The following is an 18,778-nucleotide window of genomic DNA, read 5'->3' on the forward strand; positions in this document are numbered from 1 at the left end:
GTAGGTGGCCTGATTGGTAAGTTTGGGCGGCACGGTGGCATAATGGTTAGCACTGCTGCCTCACAGTGCCAGAGACCTAGGTTTCAATTCCCGCCTCAGGCAACTGTCTATGTGGACTTTGCACATTCTCCCCGTGTCTGCATGGGTTTCCTCCCACAGTCCAAAAATGTACAGGTTAGGTGAATTGGCCATGCTAAATTGCCCGTAGTGTTAGGTGTAGGGAAATGGGTCTGGGTGGCTAGCTCTTCGGAGGGTCAGTATAGACTTGTTGGGCCGAAGGGCCTGTCTCCACACTGTAAGTAATCTAATCTCTAATCTAAAAAGACACAAAGATTGGAGGAGCTGCAAATAGTGAGGAGAATTTTATACTGTTTGTCCATACCAAACTGAATCAATTCTGCATTAAATTTCATCTAACAATTTTTCCACCAATTCCACTAACCTGTCAATGTTCTTTTCATGTTCTCCATTATTTATTTTATTCAGTTCATCAGATCTGGACATTGCTAACTGGGCCAGTATTTATTGCCCATCTCTCGTTGCCCTTGAGAAGGAGTTGGTGAACTGCCTCTTTAACCATTACAGTACATTTGATGTAGGAAGATCCGCAACACTATTAGGGAGAGAATTCCAGGATTTTGATCCAGTGTTACTGGAGGAACAGCGATATATTCCAAGTCAGGATTGTGAGTGGCTTGGAGGCAAGGTTATTTCCATATCCCTGCTATCCTTGTCCTTTGAGATGCTCGTCACCATGAGTTTAGAATTTTCTGTCTAGGTTTGGAAGATGCCTTGGTGAATTTTTGGAATACATATTGCGTATAGCAGATGGTGCACCCTGCTGCTACAGCTTGTTGGCTGTGAAGGGAGTAAATATTTATGGATGTGATGTCAATCAAGCAGGTTACTATATCCTAGGTGGTGTGAAGCTTTTTTAGTGTTGTTGGAGCTACATTCATCGAGGCAAGTGGGGAGTATCCATTATAATTCTGATGTGTGGCTTGAAAATGGTGAGAAGGCTTTGTGGTATCCGGAGGTGAGTTATTTAGGGACATGATTCCTAGCTTCTGATGTGTTCTTTTACGCAGTGTTTATGAAGCTAGTCCAGTATAGTATCTGGCAAATACAAAGCCTCAGGATGCTGATAATGGGGTATGGTAACGCTATTGAGTGTCTGGGAATGAGGGTTGGATTATCTTTTCTTGGATTTGGTCATTTCCCAGATTTTGCTTTGTGTGAATGTTACCTATCACTTGTTCAGATCTTTTGCTGCATTTGGACATGGACTGCTTCAGTATCAGTAGAATCACACAAATGGCTGAAAATTGGGTAGTCATGAGCAAATGTCACCACTTTGGACACGATAATGGAGGAAAGGTCATTGATGAACCAGCTGGAGATGGTTAGGTGCAAGACACTCCTATCGTTTTCATTGTAATCTTTAAAATTATCGTGATTTAGAGGAAGGTTTTCATTGCATATGAACAGCATTTTCAACTTTGAACTGGTTGATATCACATGCTAATGCATAAGTTTTTAATTTTGTGAATTTGTAAGAAGCAGTTTCTATTGTAAGAAACTAAACTCAATAGATTTAGGCATTAAAGTTATGAAATGAGCTTGAAAAATCTTTCAGTAAATATTAGACAAGTTTTTTTTAACTAGATAAAAATAAAATAGCATATTGAAATCTCTTTTCAACTTTCTATCATCTGCAATTTTGAAATGTATTCTGGCCACCAAGGCATTAATATAAATTGGGTACAACACCAATTCCTGGAGATTGCATTTTTATATTTCCTTCAATCCAAAAATAATTGTCATATTTCTTGGCACGCAGCCAATTCTGTATCCATGTTGCTATTGTCCATTTTAATTCATGAGCTCTGAATGTTCTCAAATATCTGTTGTGCAACATCATCCCAAACACATTTTGGAAGTCTCTGTACAAAAGCAATATCCTTATGAATCTCTCTGTTACCTCATCAATAAACTCAAGCATGTTAGTTAAACATAATGTTCCCTTAACAAATCCACATTAGCTTTCCTTAGTTCACCCACATTTCCCCTGAATGACTATTTATTTTGTTTCAAATTATTAATTCTAAAAGCTTCCCAGAATCACTAATAAAGTTCATAAGAACACAAGTGTTGTGTGCTTGAATGCTATTACATAGAACATAGAACATAGAACATAGAAGGATACAGCGCAGTACAGGCCCTTCGGCCCTCGATGTTGCGCCGACCGAGTCCTACCTAACCTATACTAGCCCAATAACTTCCAAATGCCTATCCAATGCCCGCTTAAATGAACATAAAGAAGGAGAGTTCACCACTGATACGGGCAGGGCATTCCATGAACTCACAACCCGCTGTGTGAAGAATCTACCCCTAACATCTGTCCTATACCTACCACCCCTTAATTTAAAGCTATGTCCCCTAGTAACACCTGACTCCATTAGCGGTAAAAGGTTCTTAGTATCTACCCTATCTAAACCCCTAATCATCTTATACACTTCTATCAGATCTCCCCTAAACCTTCTCTTCTCCAATGAGAACAGCCCCAAGTGCCTCAGCCTTTCCTCATAAGATTTTCCTACCATTCCAGGCAACATCCTGGTAAACCTCCTCTGCACTCGTTCTAAAGCTTCCACATCCTTCTTATAGTATGGCGACCAAAACTGCACACAATACTCCAGATGAGGCCTCACCAGAGTCTTATACAACTGCAATATGACCTCAGGACTCCGGAACTCAATTCCTCTGCCAATAAAGCCCAGTACACCATATGCCTTCCTCACAGCACTATTTACCTGGGTGGCAACTTTCAGAGATCTGTGTACATAGACACCAAGATCCCTCTGCTCATCCACACTACCAAGTAGCCTACCATTAGCCCAGTAATCCATCATCTTGTTATTCCTACCAAAGTGAACGACTTCGCACTTAGCTACATTGAATTCCATTTGCCACATTTCCGCCCAGCTCTGCAACTTATCTATATCCCGCTGTAACCTACCACTTCCTTCCTCACTATCCACAACTCCACCGACTTTCGTGTCATCCGCAAACTTGCTTACCCAGCTTTCAAGTCCTTCCTCTAGATCATTTATAAAGATAACAAAAAGCAATGGTCCCAAAACAGATCCTTGTGGTACACCGCTAGTAACTGCGCTCCAAGATGAACATAATCCATCAACTACTACCCATAATCCATCAACTACTACCCATCAATTACCTTATAGATAATTCTGAAGCTGAATGTAGCAAGTGACCTCTCATGGGATTGCTCAAGAAAAGGAGTCTCTACTATCATAGTAGGCTTTTAATCCATTTCCCATTCGAATATCTTGTCTTTCTTGTTTTTGAAGGAAATCTGACAGTGCTGCTGAACAAAGAAACCTTTGAGAGCAGGTTCATAGTTCCTTGAAAGTACAGTCACAGGTAAATGGGATAGTGAAGAAGGCATTTGATATGCTTTCCTTTACTGGTCGGAGTATTGAGTAAGAGAGTTGGGAGGTTATATTGCAGCTGTACAGGACATTGGTTAGGCCACTTTTGGAATATTGCTTGCAATTCTGCTGTTCTTCCTATTGGAGGGATGTTGTGAAATGTGAAAGGGTTCAGAAATCATTTACAAGGATTTTTCCAGGGTTGGAGGATTTGAACTATAGGGAGAGGCTGACCTTATAAAGGTTTATAAAATCATGAGGGGCATGAATAGAATAAATAGACAAGGTCTTTTTTTCTGGGATGGGGGAGTCCAGAACTAGAGGGCATAGGTTTAGGTTGAGGATGAAAGATATAAAAGGGACCTAAGGGGCAACTTTTTCACACAGGTGCACGTATGGATTGAGCTGCCAGAAGAAGTGGTGGAGGCTGGTACAATTACAACATTTATAAGGCACCCGGATGGGTGTATGAATAGGAAGCGTTTAAAGGGATATGGGCCAAGTGTTGGCAAATGGGACTAAATTAGGTTAGGATATCTAGTTGGCGTGGAAAGGCTCGACTGAAGGGTTTGCTTCTGTGCTGTACATCTCTATGGCTCTATCTCTACCTCGCTTGATCTTTCTTAACCCTGAAACTCACAGAAACATGGCTGACTCTTATCTGCCCTCCAAAATGGGCCAACAAGTTGATCAGTTCAACAACAATTTTAGATGCATAATAAATCCTGGCTTTTGCAGCAAAGTCCACATTCCAAGAAAAAAATTAAAACAAACAGTAACAAACATCATAGTTCTGTTCACCAGGTATGCTATTTCTTCATCCCCTGAAAATAGTTGAATCAACAAAGGAAGTAAAGTTAGGGTTGAAATCATCATATTAATGAAAAGAAAAATAATTATGTTATACTGAAACCCCCAAAAAACACAGGAAACAGTAGTGACTTGCTTATCTGAAAGAAAATACTACTCAATCCAAACATTTCTTACAGTAACTTCAGAAATCTGCCTTTTGAATTATCATTGTCAATCTCTATGCTTTTGAATATATTTTGATATGAGAAATTGGAAATGGCCATTCTATTGTTTGAGAAGTCATTCCCAAATAGTACAGGATGTTTTAACTGTGTATGGAATCAGATAATTATAAAACAATGTTACACCCTTTGATACCTCTCTGAAGACTGATGTGGATTGATTTAAGACTGGGTTTTTGCACAACATTTATCATATGTGATTTACAAGCTCCTTACTGAAGGGCTAGGCTGGATAACTCACTTATTTTCTATTAATGTAATTAATAAAGAAATAATGACATCCAAAAATCAGCAGGAAGTTATCCAACGTCATGAACCCTGACAGCATTTAAAAATGATTCCTCTAATTAGTGGAAGATTTATATTCCTGGTGAACTTCAATCCTCATCTCTGTACAAACTATATGCAAATTCTGCTGCTTTGATGTGCTACATCTCTCAAATACACCAGGATGAGAATGCTACTCGTCATCTACTACAACATTGTTTTTTATAACAGTCATAGAATCCTGATTCTTTTAAGTGTTCAGCTTTTCTCCCTGTCATAGGCCAAACTATTTTGATGCAGATAAGTTTGTCCATACTGACACAAAGAACAAGAAATAAAGATTTTCTAAACATATCGTACAATGTAGGAAACTACATTGATATTAACTTTCCAAGCAATCTATAAATAAGGAAATAATTTAAAATTTTTAAATGCCAGTTTTAGAAGTCTAGTGTAACACACTTATTGATATATGGGATGTTATAAGAAGCCTACAATTCTCACAATATCCTTTAATACTGGAACTACCTGTATTTGCGATTAGGACGATAAAATGTATAAAACTGCTTTTTCTTGGGGAACACTTCAGGGGTCCAGGACATTCAGCCTCGGACCTTTGCGTGACCCATCCTCCAAGGTGGACTTCGGGACAGGCAGCAGAGAAAAGTGGCCAAGCAGAGGCTGATAGCTAAGTTCGGTACCCATAGGGAGGGCCTCAACCGGGACCTTGGGTTCATGTCACATTACAGGTAATCACCATTGCACTACACACACACACACACACACACACATTCCTACACACACACACTCTCACATACACACAGACACAGATACACACAGACGCGCACACAGACACCCACACACCCTTATAGATACACTTACTCCCACATGCACTCCCTCACAGACTTAAGACACTCTGCACTCACTACACACACTCTCTCACACTCACAACCCCGACCCCAGACAGCCACATAACACAGACAGACAAAGACCCACATGCACACATATTTTGTGGGGTGAATTTGTACTTGCAGAGTTACATTGCACTTTGCTCAAAAACTGCATGCATTCATGTAGAACTTTGAGCTCAAAAACTGCATGAATTTATGTAAAACTCTGTTATCTCACTTTTTAGATTAGAATCGATCTAAACATCAGGTCATAGACAGAGAACACAGGGGGCCAACACCTTCAACATATTGTCTAGCTATCACCATTGTTAACAGCTAACCTGAGAATGCAACTTTAAAAAAAAGGTTTTGTGATTTACACATGAAAGAAGTGAAACTATCACTGTATTCTAACAGATGAAAGGCTTAACAGACAATCAATTTTTCAATGTATAATTTCAGTTACATCATACTGTAAATTTTTGCTATAAATTCTGTGTTACGATCGAGCCCTCCACTGTCACCTGATGTCGCTCCGAAAGCTAGTGTGCTTCCAATTTAACCTGTTGGATTATAACCTGGTGTTGTGCGATTTTTAACTTTGTACACCCCACTCCAACACCGGCATCTCCAAATCATGGCTTTTTCTTTATGATTACTATAGTTTAGTCCATACAAACATAGTTTTTCAGTATAGCTGCATTTTATTACATATAAAATGTTTTAGCTCTGGAATCTGATTTTGATTTTAGCAGGTAATCAGTTTGGCTAAGTTGTGGCAACATTGCTTTTTCAATGGGCCAGAATTTAGTGACTGCTGAATGAACAGAGATTGCCATTCATTGACATGCCTACTTAATTTAATGGATGCCTACTTAATGAACAATAAGTTTTCCAATACTGGGATCTACAGGATGCCTAGGATATGTGTTAACATAGCAGAGGTCCATTGCCGTATGGCTGGAACCAATCAGATTGAAGAATTGTTAATGAGCAAATCAGAGTCTGAACTAGAAAGTGTTTGTTGCAATAGTGATTTCAATGTCACATCATGCATTGAAAAATCGAGAGGAAAAAGAAAGATTGAATTAATAGAGAGAGAGGGCCAGAAGGAAAGAAACAGGTTTTTTTGGAAACTGTCCAACAATATGTACTTACGTTATTTTCATACTCAGAATAAAAAATGATTTCCCTCCATTTGAAACACTTTTTTGCAATACTTCATGTAACGCAGCACTCTCTATGGACTGAAGGTGTCAATGTACTCTAAAACTTCACTTTTGCAAATAAGTATGTATACATACATACAATATAACACAGAGTTCCCAAACATTTTCCCATTTTTCTTTCCCACTCGCCATTTCAAGACTGGAAAATTGTTATGACTCCCCCTTTAGGTTGTAACCAATTTGAAGTGTGTATACATGCACACATATACATGCTAGATTTAACTTCTTTGGAACAAATTTCCTCGGATATTTAGTGCTAAAGCCCACTTAACTTTATAATTCCTCAGGCATTTTTTTTAGAAAATGTATGTATAAATAATAAATACAGTAGCAAATGGGCCAATAATGTAATCTGCAGAGTGCTGCTCCCCAGTTCCAAGGTGACCTATGTATTTATGCCCCTGAGCTGATATCATCCAATGATTAAAATCACTCGATCATTACCATACTTCAGCATCACTTTAAAATATATGTCATAGCATCTTTGCACTGCAAAGAGTCCAGTCACGACTAATTTTAATATTACACCTTAAAGTTAATCAAAACCAATGACTGAGAACAGACTGGATCATTTCAATGGTTAGGCTCTCAAGCAACTAGTACAAGCAAACTGAATTGAATTGATGGAATAACTTACAGATATTTATTTGACTTACACAGAAACTTGGGACTAACCACCTAAAGCAGGAAACAAGATCAAACTAATTTCATATACATTACTTGAGATCTATTTGGCAACAATGAGTCCGAGCAGAAAAGTACTGGAACTTTCTAACTCCAAAAGAATCATGGCAATGCTCAATTATCTCAACAAGATAGCTAGGCCATGATTGTGGTTGTCTTTCAGAAAATGCATTCTATGCAGAATTTAATGATGTCAGTGGATGTATTCGACAGCCAAATCCATAACAGAAACAAGACATAACTTCATGCCTTACTTCAACAACTGGGAACCGTTCGCACATGACCAAAGCAATTGGTGCCAAAGCCTTCTGAAATGTAAGAATTATACTTCTAGACTGCTGCAAAAAAGCATCCTTATATGAAGAAACCTGAACATGTTGGCCCTGCAGTAACAAATGATAACTTGCAGTATTCCCAATGTAATCAATAATATGTTAAATTTACTGTAATTCCACCGAAGGAATTACACTGGATAAGTAGATGGTGTGAATCATTTGCACCCAATGTAAAGTCAAAGGAACAGGGGGACTGGAAATTGTAGTTCTTCCAATCTAATGTAAGGCATTACATTGAGATCAGAAACATCCATGGCCAATGTCACAGATATACAGCACGGAAACAGACCCTTCAGCGCAACCTGTCCATGCTGACCAGATATCCCAAGCTAATCTAGTCTCATTTTCCAGCCCTTGGCCCGTATCCCTTTGTGGGTGGCACGGTGGCACAGTGGTTAGCACTGCTGCCTCACAGCGCCAGAGATCCGGGTTTAATTCCCGACTCAGGCGACTGACTATGTGGAGTTTGCACATTTTCCCCATGTCTGCGTGGGTTTCCTCCGGGTGCTCCGGTTTCCTCCCACAGTCCAAAGATGTGCAAGTTAGGTGAAAAGGTCATGCTAAATTGCCCGTAGTGTTAGGTAAAGGGGTAAATGTAGGAGAATGGGTAGGTTGCTCTTTGGCGGGTCGGTGTGGACTTGTTGGGCCGAAGGGCCTGTTTCCACACTGTAAGTAATCTAATCTAATCTAAAACCTTCCTATTCATATACCCATTCAGATGCCTTTAAATGTTGCAATTATACCATCCTCCATTTCCTCTGGCAGTTCATTCCATACATGCACAACCCTCTGCATGAAAAAGCAACCTCTTAGGACCCTTTTAAATTTTACCACTTTCACCCTAAACCTTTACTTCTGGACTCCCCCACCCCAGGGAAAAATAAACCTTGTGAGGGTGAAGGGAACTTTTATTTTACTGGATGCCTTCCAGAGAAAATATGATGAATCTATTGGTCATGATACCTACTTGATACATTCCCTGATTTTCAGCCTACAACTGCAAAAATAATGTCCACACTTGATTGTCCATTCAAAAGTTAAAAACAGTTGTTAGTTTATCATAGACTCAGAGAATCACTGCTGTTCCTATGCATGAACTAGTCTCCAAATCTGGCCACTGATCTTGAAGCCTTCAGATATTCGAGTGAATGCTAGCAGGTGTAACATCTCACTTATCTCGCATGCCTCTGAAATGGGCTTCATGTATAATCTGCAAGTATCAGTATGGCACATTATTCATTGATATTTGGAGAATCCCTTCGTGTTCATATGTTGTATAGCATTAGATATTTCATTTTCCAAAACTGTTTTTCACAGTATGGATAGATTATTCTAAATTCAGTATCGGCATATTGTCAAGGATTCATTTATCAATGAGATATTTGGGAAAGAAAGCTAATCCATTAAAGGTAGCTTCAGAAAATTCTTGCAAAAGCCTATTTCAACACTGCCTTCCAATTTGAGGTTACCTGCCCACCTTTTCATGGAAAATAAAGTTTCATGTGGAAGATGTAGTGGTTGTAACAAGGTCAGCCAGATGGACCTCATAGAATGAGTTCCTTTATTGATGCTGTTTTTCTGAACCAAGCAGGGTGCCCTGGATGACAGATAAAAAATAAGAGTGTCAAATATCCTGTTGCTCTGAGGGAGCTGAATCAATGTCAAGGACTTTCCACTTGTAAACAAAGGGTAACTTGTGATGGGATACTGGCATCTGTGGAGTTATTTCATAAGAAACTAAAGATATTATAAAGGACTTTGTTTAACATCAAGGAATTGAGAAAACTTTAAATCAGTCCTGAAATAGAAATCAGATGATAACATTTAATGAAACAAAAGTTGGAGAGAATAATCATTCAGGGGTTTGAAAGATAAAATGAATGTACATGTAAATATTTCACTACAAAGTTCTTGCTTTGTTCAAAAAAAAGACAGGAACTAACCTACCAATTAGAAGAAGCATACAATTCGCTGCTTATTCTTGGGAATTACAATATTTTGCTTCTTAATACCAGAATGCAGATGCTCATCTGATTTCAGTTGTAGATTTAGGACTGAAAATCCTGGGTTTTTCTGTGCATTGTTGACAATGACAATCTGTTTTCAGATCAAAATGCTGTTTTCAATTTATTTCTGTGCTTTTGCTATATGATCTAGATTAATAAAGTATTAAAATAATGTTCTAGTTTGCAAACTAGGAGCCATAGGTCCAGTCCCATTTGGACTTGGATTTAAAAGACAACTATGTATTGAGCAGATGCTAGTACTCGTCCTGTCACTTGAAAATAACATTCAGAACATGTGAGCAAATTTAGTTTAGGAACTGAAAAATCAGAACATAAATATAAATAAAGGAAAAATTACAGATTTCTTACCAAACTGAACTGTCTGTCAAAAGAATATTAACAAAAGAAATAGTGTTTAAATCTCTGGCTTCGTGGTTTGGTCATCTTAACTCCAGTATAGCAACTAGTATACACACACTGATAAACATTTTATCACTTAAACATATGATGGCTTCTTCCTTATACTTAATGAAATAAGACCAGAATCTGTGGTGAGAGGTCGAACATCCCCAATGACTCATGGGAGTCTCTTGCTTCCAAATGACCAAAATATTAGCAAATTGAGTCATCAGAGAGAGTGCACAAGCATCTCAACAACTCCTCTACTCAATTCTCCAAGTGTCATCAAACCCAACTATAGCAGATTATGCAGATTAAGCATTGGATTTACCAAACCATCTTAGAACCAATTGAATGAAATAATTTCTTCTTCATTCAGAAGGACAATATAAGAAAAGAGACTTTTTACTGTGACACCTACCTGCTGTGTACCTTTAACCTCTTTCTTTTCACTGTACAACAGTTGATATGAGTTTATTTTGTTTCTTCCCAGAGTCTGTTTATTCCGTTCCACAATATTATCCTGTACTCTCACTTTTGTTTGCAATTTCCTGTCATGAGAGATCACACGGTTCTTGGAGTGTTTCACACTCGTTATGCTCATATCACTACAGGTTGACTCTTGCTCCATGAATTGCTGGTATTCTTTTTGATAGTGGTCATTCAAACTTACATAGTCATCTTCTTCATTGTGATCTTCATCTTTCTCATGCTTATCCTTAGGTTCTTTAATTAAGAATTTTCTTGTTCCAATTTTCTTATTGTTTTCCAAATCACTCTTAACTGTATCAATATAAAATCTAGGAGAATCGAGTGATTCACAATCTTGGGCACTTTGTTCATTTTTATAATAAGAAGGCAAATGTTTCCTTTCAGACTGCTTTTGTACATTATTACTTTCTCTCAACCTAAATTTAATTCCTTGAGATTTATCTGTTAGTCTTTTCTGTTCCAGTGAATCCAGGTGTTCGCATTCAGAATCACTAAACATTTCACAATTATCTTCATCATGAGACTGATGTTCCTCATGGTTTTCCTGGGATACTTCTGCTACAATTGTGTCTGATTTGATTTTCCTGTCATTTTGCAAATCACAAAATCCAGAAGAAGCAAGTGATTCATGTTCTTCTTGCATGTTAACTTCACATTTAATGTAAGGTGAAGACGGTCTTTTCCTTTTAAGTTGTTTCTCTATGTTATCATCATCTCTCAAACGAAATCCAACTGCACGAGCTTTATTTGTGTGCCTTTTTTGTTCCACTTTATCTTGGTGTTCATTGTATCTTCCTTCAGTTTTCTCCAATAGCTCATTTGACTCTTGAAGCAAATTCTCCAGTGAATCATGAAGTGATTCATAGTTTTGTTTGGGCATAAGAATCTTTGCTCCTGCTTTGGTATTTCTCCAATTAGGATTATATCGTAGGTTGGCGTATCTGTCAGTAGTTTGAAGGCTGAAAGAATTTTTTAAAAAGTTCAATTGTCGCATAAAAATTTGTTGATCAAAATGATATTTTTAAGGTATCTTACAAGTTTGTCTATCTCAGATTAAAACTAATGTAAGATTAGGCATTTAATGCAAGGGTCATATATTATCAAATGTGGAACAAAGGAATAAATGGGAAAGCTACTGTTCCACTGTATGACTGCACGTTAGGACTTTCATACATTTGTATGTTCATGCACAGAATAAAACAGTAAGCTATCTTAAATTGTATAACTGTTGAAGGCACATGAGAACACCTTACTTAAAATTTTGAATATTGTTAGAAAAGACAAATTTTGCATTGGAAGCATTTATACAACAATGCACTCACAATTGGAAAACTCCTGTCATGTGAAATGCTATAAAATATTATTTCTCAAAAAAGAAAATTCCACACTGGCCACAAAGTGTGGAATTTTGTGAAAAAGTACAACCCAAATCTACAATAATTTTTAAAAGAATAATCTTTTGAACAAAGGGAGAATGGTAACAAGAGAATAATAAACAAAATAAATCCAGAGAACAGAGGTGGAAAATCTGTATTTGATGTTGGACTGTTGGGCTAAGATCAGGACTTAGAATTAGAGGCAATTTATTGGCTTAGATAGGGAAATGGCTCGCTTGGAGAAAATACAGACAGTGAGAATTACAGGCATATCTTCAAACTGGCAGCAAGTGATGAGTGGTATCCGCCCAGGGTCTGTACTGGGGCCACATCTTTTCACTATATCTAGAAATAACTTGGATGAAGGGATAGAGAGCTATTTCTGTAAATGTGTTGATGACACCATGTTAAGTAGCGCCATAACTACTGGAACTAAGAACAGAAAGTTACAATAAGACACTGTGAGATTAAGCCGATCAGCAAAATTGTGGGAAACAGGATTCAATGTGGGAAAGTGAATTGATCCACCTTCTAAAAAGACCAGGGCATTTTTACAAATGAAAAAGAAACTGGGGACAAGCAACAATATTAGAGTTTAACCAGAGAAATTACTATAAGTTAATAAACACGTGTAACTAATAATTAGAAAGGCTAATGAAATGCCAACTTTAAATTAGGAATTTAGCAATATAAAGGGATGGAAGATATGTTGTAGCTATGAAGAGCTTTGATTCAATCCTGTCGAAAGTTCTGCATTCAACTGTTTGTAATCCGCTTGAAGAAGGATATGTTAACCATGGTGTATGTAGTACAGATTTAGCAGAATGATTTCAGGGTTACATATTTCTTTGAATTTACAACATTAGGGAATGATCTGGGTGAAGTGTTTAAGAGGTTTAGAGAATTTAATAAGGTAAATAAAAATACAACTATTTTCTTTGGTAGGAAAACAAAGAGAACATAACCTTAAAATTATAATTATTTCTTTCAAGGGTGGTGGCAAAAAAATCAGTTTTTTACACAAAAGGTTGAGGAAATTTGGAACTGTCTTTGAAAACCTTTTGAAGTTCTGACAATAGCAAAAACATTTCATTATAGATTGATATGTTTGTTAGGGACCGGTATTAAAATTACTAAACCAAGAAGGATAGATAGTCAGCTATGATGCAACTGAATAGCAGAATAAGCTTCTGGAATGGACTCTAGAATTCAAAGGATTAAAATGTTCAGACGAGAACATAAGAAATCCATTGTGATCAGGCCAATGATCAAATTTTATGATAGCATTCAAGAAAACTGGGGAAAAATATTTTTACAAAGTTAAATCCTAGTATGCCATATGTTGTACTTGGCTGAGCCGTTTAATGGCAATTCAGAGCAATATGACATTGGCACTAGAAGTGAGGAGGATGGCAATATGGAACTTTGGGATGGAGAGGAATCATACTATAGATTTCTGAATGGATGCAGAACCTTTCTGAAGGATGGAGGTTAGATGGACTTTTGATCCTTAATGTTAAGGCATCAATGAGCATTTCAGTGGCAGGGTTGATAGGGCGCATGCTGCTTTGCAAAATCAAAGTGATCCATGAACTGTTTTCAGTACTCGAATTGCATTGATAATGGCCACCAATTCTGTATCATATTTCAGTGTAACACAGGGCCAATGGTGCTGTTTTAAGATGGTGAGAGATAAGCACTGAATTACAGAAATATTACAGTGCAGATAGAGGTCATTTGGACCATTGAGCAATTTAGCTTATTGTCAATCTCCTGCCTTTTTCCTACATTGTTTCTGTTCACATTTTCATCCAATGCCTTCTGGAACACCTTAACTGAACCCGTCTCCATCACATTTCCAGGCACTGCGTCCTTCAGCTCTCTATCGGTTTACAAACTGGAACCACTTTTCCCCAGTTACTCTGACCAGACCTCTGATGATATTGAAAACTTCTATCAAATCTCATCTCACCTTTCTCCTTTGCAGGGAAGACAGTCCCAATTTCTACAACCTTTCCTCATCACTGAAGTGTCCCATCCCCAAACCATTTTCATAAACATCTACCCATCTGGCTTCCTTTGAAGAGCCATTAGATGTTATTATTTATTACTGCTATAAGTGATTCCCTGATCAATACTGTAACATCCCATCCCCTCTGACCTTTTTCGTTGTCTCACCAACATATTCTATATTCTGAAATACTGAGCCACCAATCTTGCCCTTCTCTCAATCATATTTCAGTAGCAGCAATGACATGTTATGTCCATGTTTTAATTAGTGTGCTCATCTCTTCTGCCATGTTCATGCTTTTGCATTAAAATAAGTGTTATCTGACCGTGCTCACCTTCGTTGTGCCTTAAATTGCCTATAATTTCTATATCTCTTGACTCCCCTTTTCTGTTTTTTCTAATTTTGGCCATTCATCTCCTTCAGTTGAGCCATTTTTCTGGAACCACCACTACTCACTTGCACATGGCACCACAATTCAGAGATTACTACCTTTAGAGTCCTGTTTTGGGAGTTGGGAAGTCATGTTGCAGCTGTACAGGACATCGGTCAGGCCACTTTTGGAATACTGCATGCAATTTTGGTCTCCCCGTGACAGGAAGGATGTTGTGAAATTTGAAAGGATTCAAAAAAGATTTACGAGTATGTTGCCAGGGCAGGAGGATTTGAGCTAAAGCGAAAGGCTGAACAGGCTGGTGCTATTTTTCCTGGAGGGTCAGAGGCTGAGGGATGACCTTATAGAGACTTATAAACTCATGAAGGACATGGCTAGGGTAAAGGTACAAGCTCTATTCCCTGGGGTGGGGAATCCAAAAACCAGAGAGCATAGGTTTAAGATGAGAGGGGAAAGATTTAAAAGGGACCTAAGGGGCAATGTTTTAATGAAGAGGGTGGTGGGTGTACACAATGAGCTGCCAGAAGAAATGGTGGAAGTTGTTACAATTGCAGCATTTGAAAGACATCTAGATGGGTATATGAATAGGAAGGGTTTAGAGGGATAATGGTCAGGTGCTGGCAAATAGGACTAGATTTATTGAGGATATCTGGTTGGCATGGATGCTGTGCATCTCTATGACACTATGCTTTTTAATCTACTTCTTAGCTCCGTAAATTCTCCTTCCAGGACCTCATCTCATTGACCTCTGTCTGTTTGCGCTCCATGTTCACAACGTCCTGTAGCCTTCCAGTGACATCCCTGACCTTGGCACCAAGAAGACAACAAATTATCCTGCAGTCTCTTTTGCAGCCCACAGAAATGTCCATCTGTTCCCCTTACCACTATGTCCCTCCTATTCTTTTTCCTCCTCTTTTGTGCAGAAGGCCTATCCATGGTGCCATGAAGTTGACTCCCACTGTTTTCTCCTGCATTGTTATCTCTCACAACATTATCCAAAACACATATCTGTTAGAAAGGGGGATGGTCACTGGGGACTCCTATACTACCAGTCTTCCTCTACTCTGTCTGTGGTTAACCAAGCCCTTCCTGCTTGTTACATCTTCACCTGAAGTACAACCATCTCACTGAACGTGATCCACTCATGCTCGGTAATGTGGAAGCTCCAGAGTGAATTCACCTGCTGCTCCATCTCTGAAATGTGATTAGCTAGTAGCTGAAGCTAGGACATATTTCCTGCACATGTGACTACCAGGATAACTGAAGCTTCCATGATTTGTCACATCTCACAGGAGAAGGATATTACAGGTGCAAGCTCTGCTACCATGACTTCCATTAAGACTATTAGATTAGATTAGATTACTTATAGCGTGGAAACAGGTCCTTCGGTCCAACAAGTCTACACCGACCCGCCAAAGTGCAACCCACCCATACCCCTATATTTACCCCATACCTAACACTACGGGCAATTTAGCATGGCTAATTCACCTGACCCGCACATCTTTGGACTGTGGGAGGAAACTGGAGCACCCGGAGGAAACCCACGCAGACACAGGGAGAACGTGCAAAGTCCACACAGTCAGTCGCCTGAGGCGGGAATTGAATCTGGGTCTCTGGCGCTGTGAGGCAGCAGTGCTAACCACTGTGCCACCGTTCCGCCCATTTTTTAAAGGAGAGCCCTGCACTCACCCCACTGTTAATGGAGCACCAATGTCCATTTGTAACCATTAGTTACATACTTCTTAAAACGATGCTTCCATAAGAATACTATGAACTAACGTCATTTATGGAAATTCACACAATTATCTAACTTTACTATACTGATCCTGATTTTCACTTGTTCCTGTTTTTTCTCAGTTAAACCCTGCTTCCAAAAAAAAAGCTGCAACTGTTGAACTAGGACTCCACTTCACCAGCTATATTCAGACAACTAAATGATTAGAATCTTGGGCCTCAATTTGTCTCGTTGCTGACTCCCTCTCTCTCTGCTCAGCTGAAGCTGAAGAACTTCATCTGTCACCTAACTGCCCATTGCACCAATATACCAATGTCCATTTGAAGTTGCATACTATTCTCCTCATACTTTACAATTTGTTCCCTCTGCACACCTTGAAGATGTCCCCTGCACACCAAGATGTGGACCCATTATATATTATAAGGAAAAGCTACAGTTCCAATACCAACACCAGGAGAACTCCATAACAAACTTTCTTCCAGTCTGAAAAATACCAATTAACCATGACTGACTGTTTCCTATGCCCCCGCCCATTTGTATCCATGTTGTTATGGTTCCTTTTAGCACAAGCCTGTTGTGTTGAATTGTCAAATGCCTTTCGGAAGTTCATATATATGACATGAACAGCCTTGCCCTCATCAGCTCAAAAAAGACTAGCAAGTTAGTTGGGCACAATCAACCTTTAACAAGTCAATGTTGACTCTTTCAAAGCAACCTTTGCCATGTGACTATTAACTTTATCTCAAATAATTATTTCTATAAGTTTCCTCATGGCTGAGGTTAAACTGGCTGATCTGTAATAGCTTTTTGAACAAGGGAGTGATGTTTGCAATTCTCCAATCCTCTGGTACTAGTCCTGAGTTTAGGGAAGTTTGAAGATGTTTGCTAGTGCCTCTGCAATTTCCACTCTCACTTCCTTCAATATACTTGGATTTATCTCATCCAGTTCCAGTCCCTCAACTTTAAGGACTGTCAGCTAATCCAATGCCTCCTGCTTATCCATTTCTAATGTTTACCATGACGGAGTTTCCCCTTCTTTCACCACCACCTCAGCCATGCCTTTTGCCTCTATGTGTTAATTCAATGCTTTGACCTTAACTGACTTTGTTTCTACTTTGGCCGCTCTTTTACTATTGATATGTTTGTTGAAAACTTTGGGATTTTCCTTAATATTAGATGTCAGTCTTTCACTTTGGTTTTGAAGCTTCTCTGCTTAGTTCTCAATTATATTCACTATGACACCTGTCATAAACATACTTTTCTTCTTTAACTGAATTTCTGTCTCCTTTTCATCCAGAAAGCTATGGATTTGTTTGTCCTACCTTTCCCTCTTGAGGGAACATAGCATGAAATTCCCAAACCATCTCCTTGTTGAAGGTAGCCCAATATTCAGTTACTGTTTTTCTTGCTAACTTTTGGTTCCAGTCTATCTGGCACAGTCCTTTTCTCACCTAACTTAAGTCACTTCTCTGCCATTTGATTATTCTTAATCTAGATTGACCAATGTCATTTTTACTGTCATCCCAAAATTTAGTGATCACTTGACATATTTGGCCCGCATCTTTCCATTAACCAGGTAGAAATAACACCTTTTCTGTTGGACTGGATACATACTGCTGTGGGAAATTCTCCTGAACAAAATTGAGGAATGCTTGCCCATTGCTTGCACCTTTCTTATTCCTTAGCTCTGGCTAAATCCATTCTGCCCTTGAACCCTAAAACATTCTTTTTCTGCAGTTCTGTAATGCTTCCAACCCTTCCTACATTTTTCCCTTTCCTTTTTCTTTCTGAATACCTTGTAACCAGGAATATTTAACAACCAGATTTGTCCTTTATTAAGACAGGTCTCCATTACTGCCACACATCATAATCCTACAAAGCAATCTGTGCCAATAATTAACCAATCTCAATAACTATACTCCAGGCAGATAGAAATACTTATCAGTATCAGGCACACAAAGCTTAGTGATTGTAATATATTCCAAATTTGGAATGCCTTTATCATTCAAGTGTACACTTTGGATTTATCTGTATCACATAACTGTAGAAATTCTGAAATTACTGTTGTGAAAATCACAACTATAAATAAAGTGATCAATCAAGGGAAAAATATTTAAAGAATTCAAAATTAAGTTCATGTGGCTCCCAGTTTTCGAGACCTTAAACTTTTTGAAGTAAATGGATGGAGATTTTTTTAAAAGGGCAAAGACATCTCACATAAATTTTCTAAATGTTTAAATGTTAACATTCTTAATAATCTCAAGGCCTGTAATGGCTTTTCTCAAATATATATTGTTAATTAATATGATAAAAACAGTGAACTTATTAAAAAGTTAACAGGTATTTACTATTAAAAACAAAATGCTAAATTCTAAAGCATTTGACTTCTAATTCATTTATGGATTGATAAATTGAATTAAAAACTAGGCATTTTTGACTAAGTAAGATAAAAATAATGTAAATCACAGTAAAAAATG

The 18,778-nt window shown here is 38.3% G+C and overlaps 1 protein-coding gene across 1 annotated transcript in view; it reads right to left on the reverse strand.

Annotated features, from left to right (window-relative positions):
• The window catches only part of jhy (junctional cadherin complex regulator), a 94,566-nt gene that overhangs the window by 60,779 nt on the left and 15,009 nt on the right, over window positions 1–18,778 (reverse strand). Inside the window, exon 2 of the mRNA XM_060846736.1 lies at window positions 10,718–11,747. Within this exon, the coding sequence (XP_060702719.1) occupies window positions 10,718–11,747 (1,030 nt within the window). The remainder of the gene's footprint in view (window positions 1–10,717; window positions 11,748–18,778) is intronic.

Source organism: Hemiscyllium ocellatum, chromosome 29, assembly GCF_020745735.1.
Source record: "Hemiscyllium ocellatum isolate sHemOce1 chromosome 29, sHemOce1.pat.X.cur, whole genome shotgun sequence".
In the NCBI taxonomy this organism is placed as follows: Eukaryota; Metazoa; Chordata; class Chondrichthyes; order Orectolobiformes; family Hemiscylliidae; genus Hemiscyllium; species Hemiscyllium ocellatum.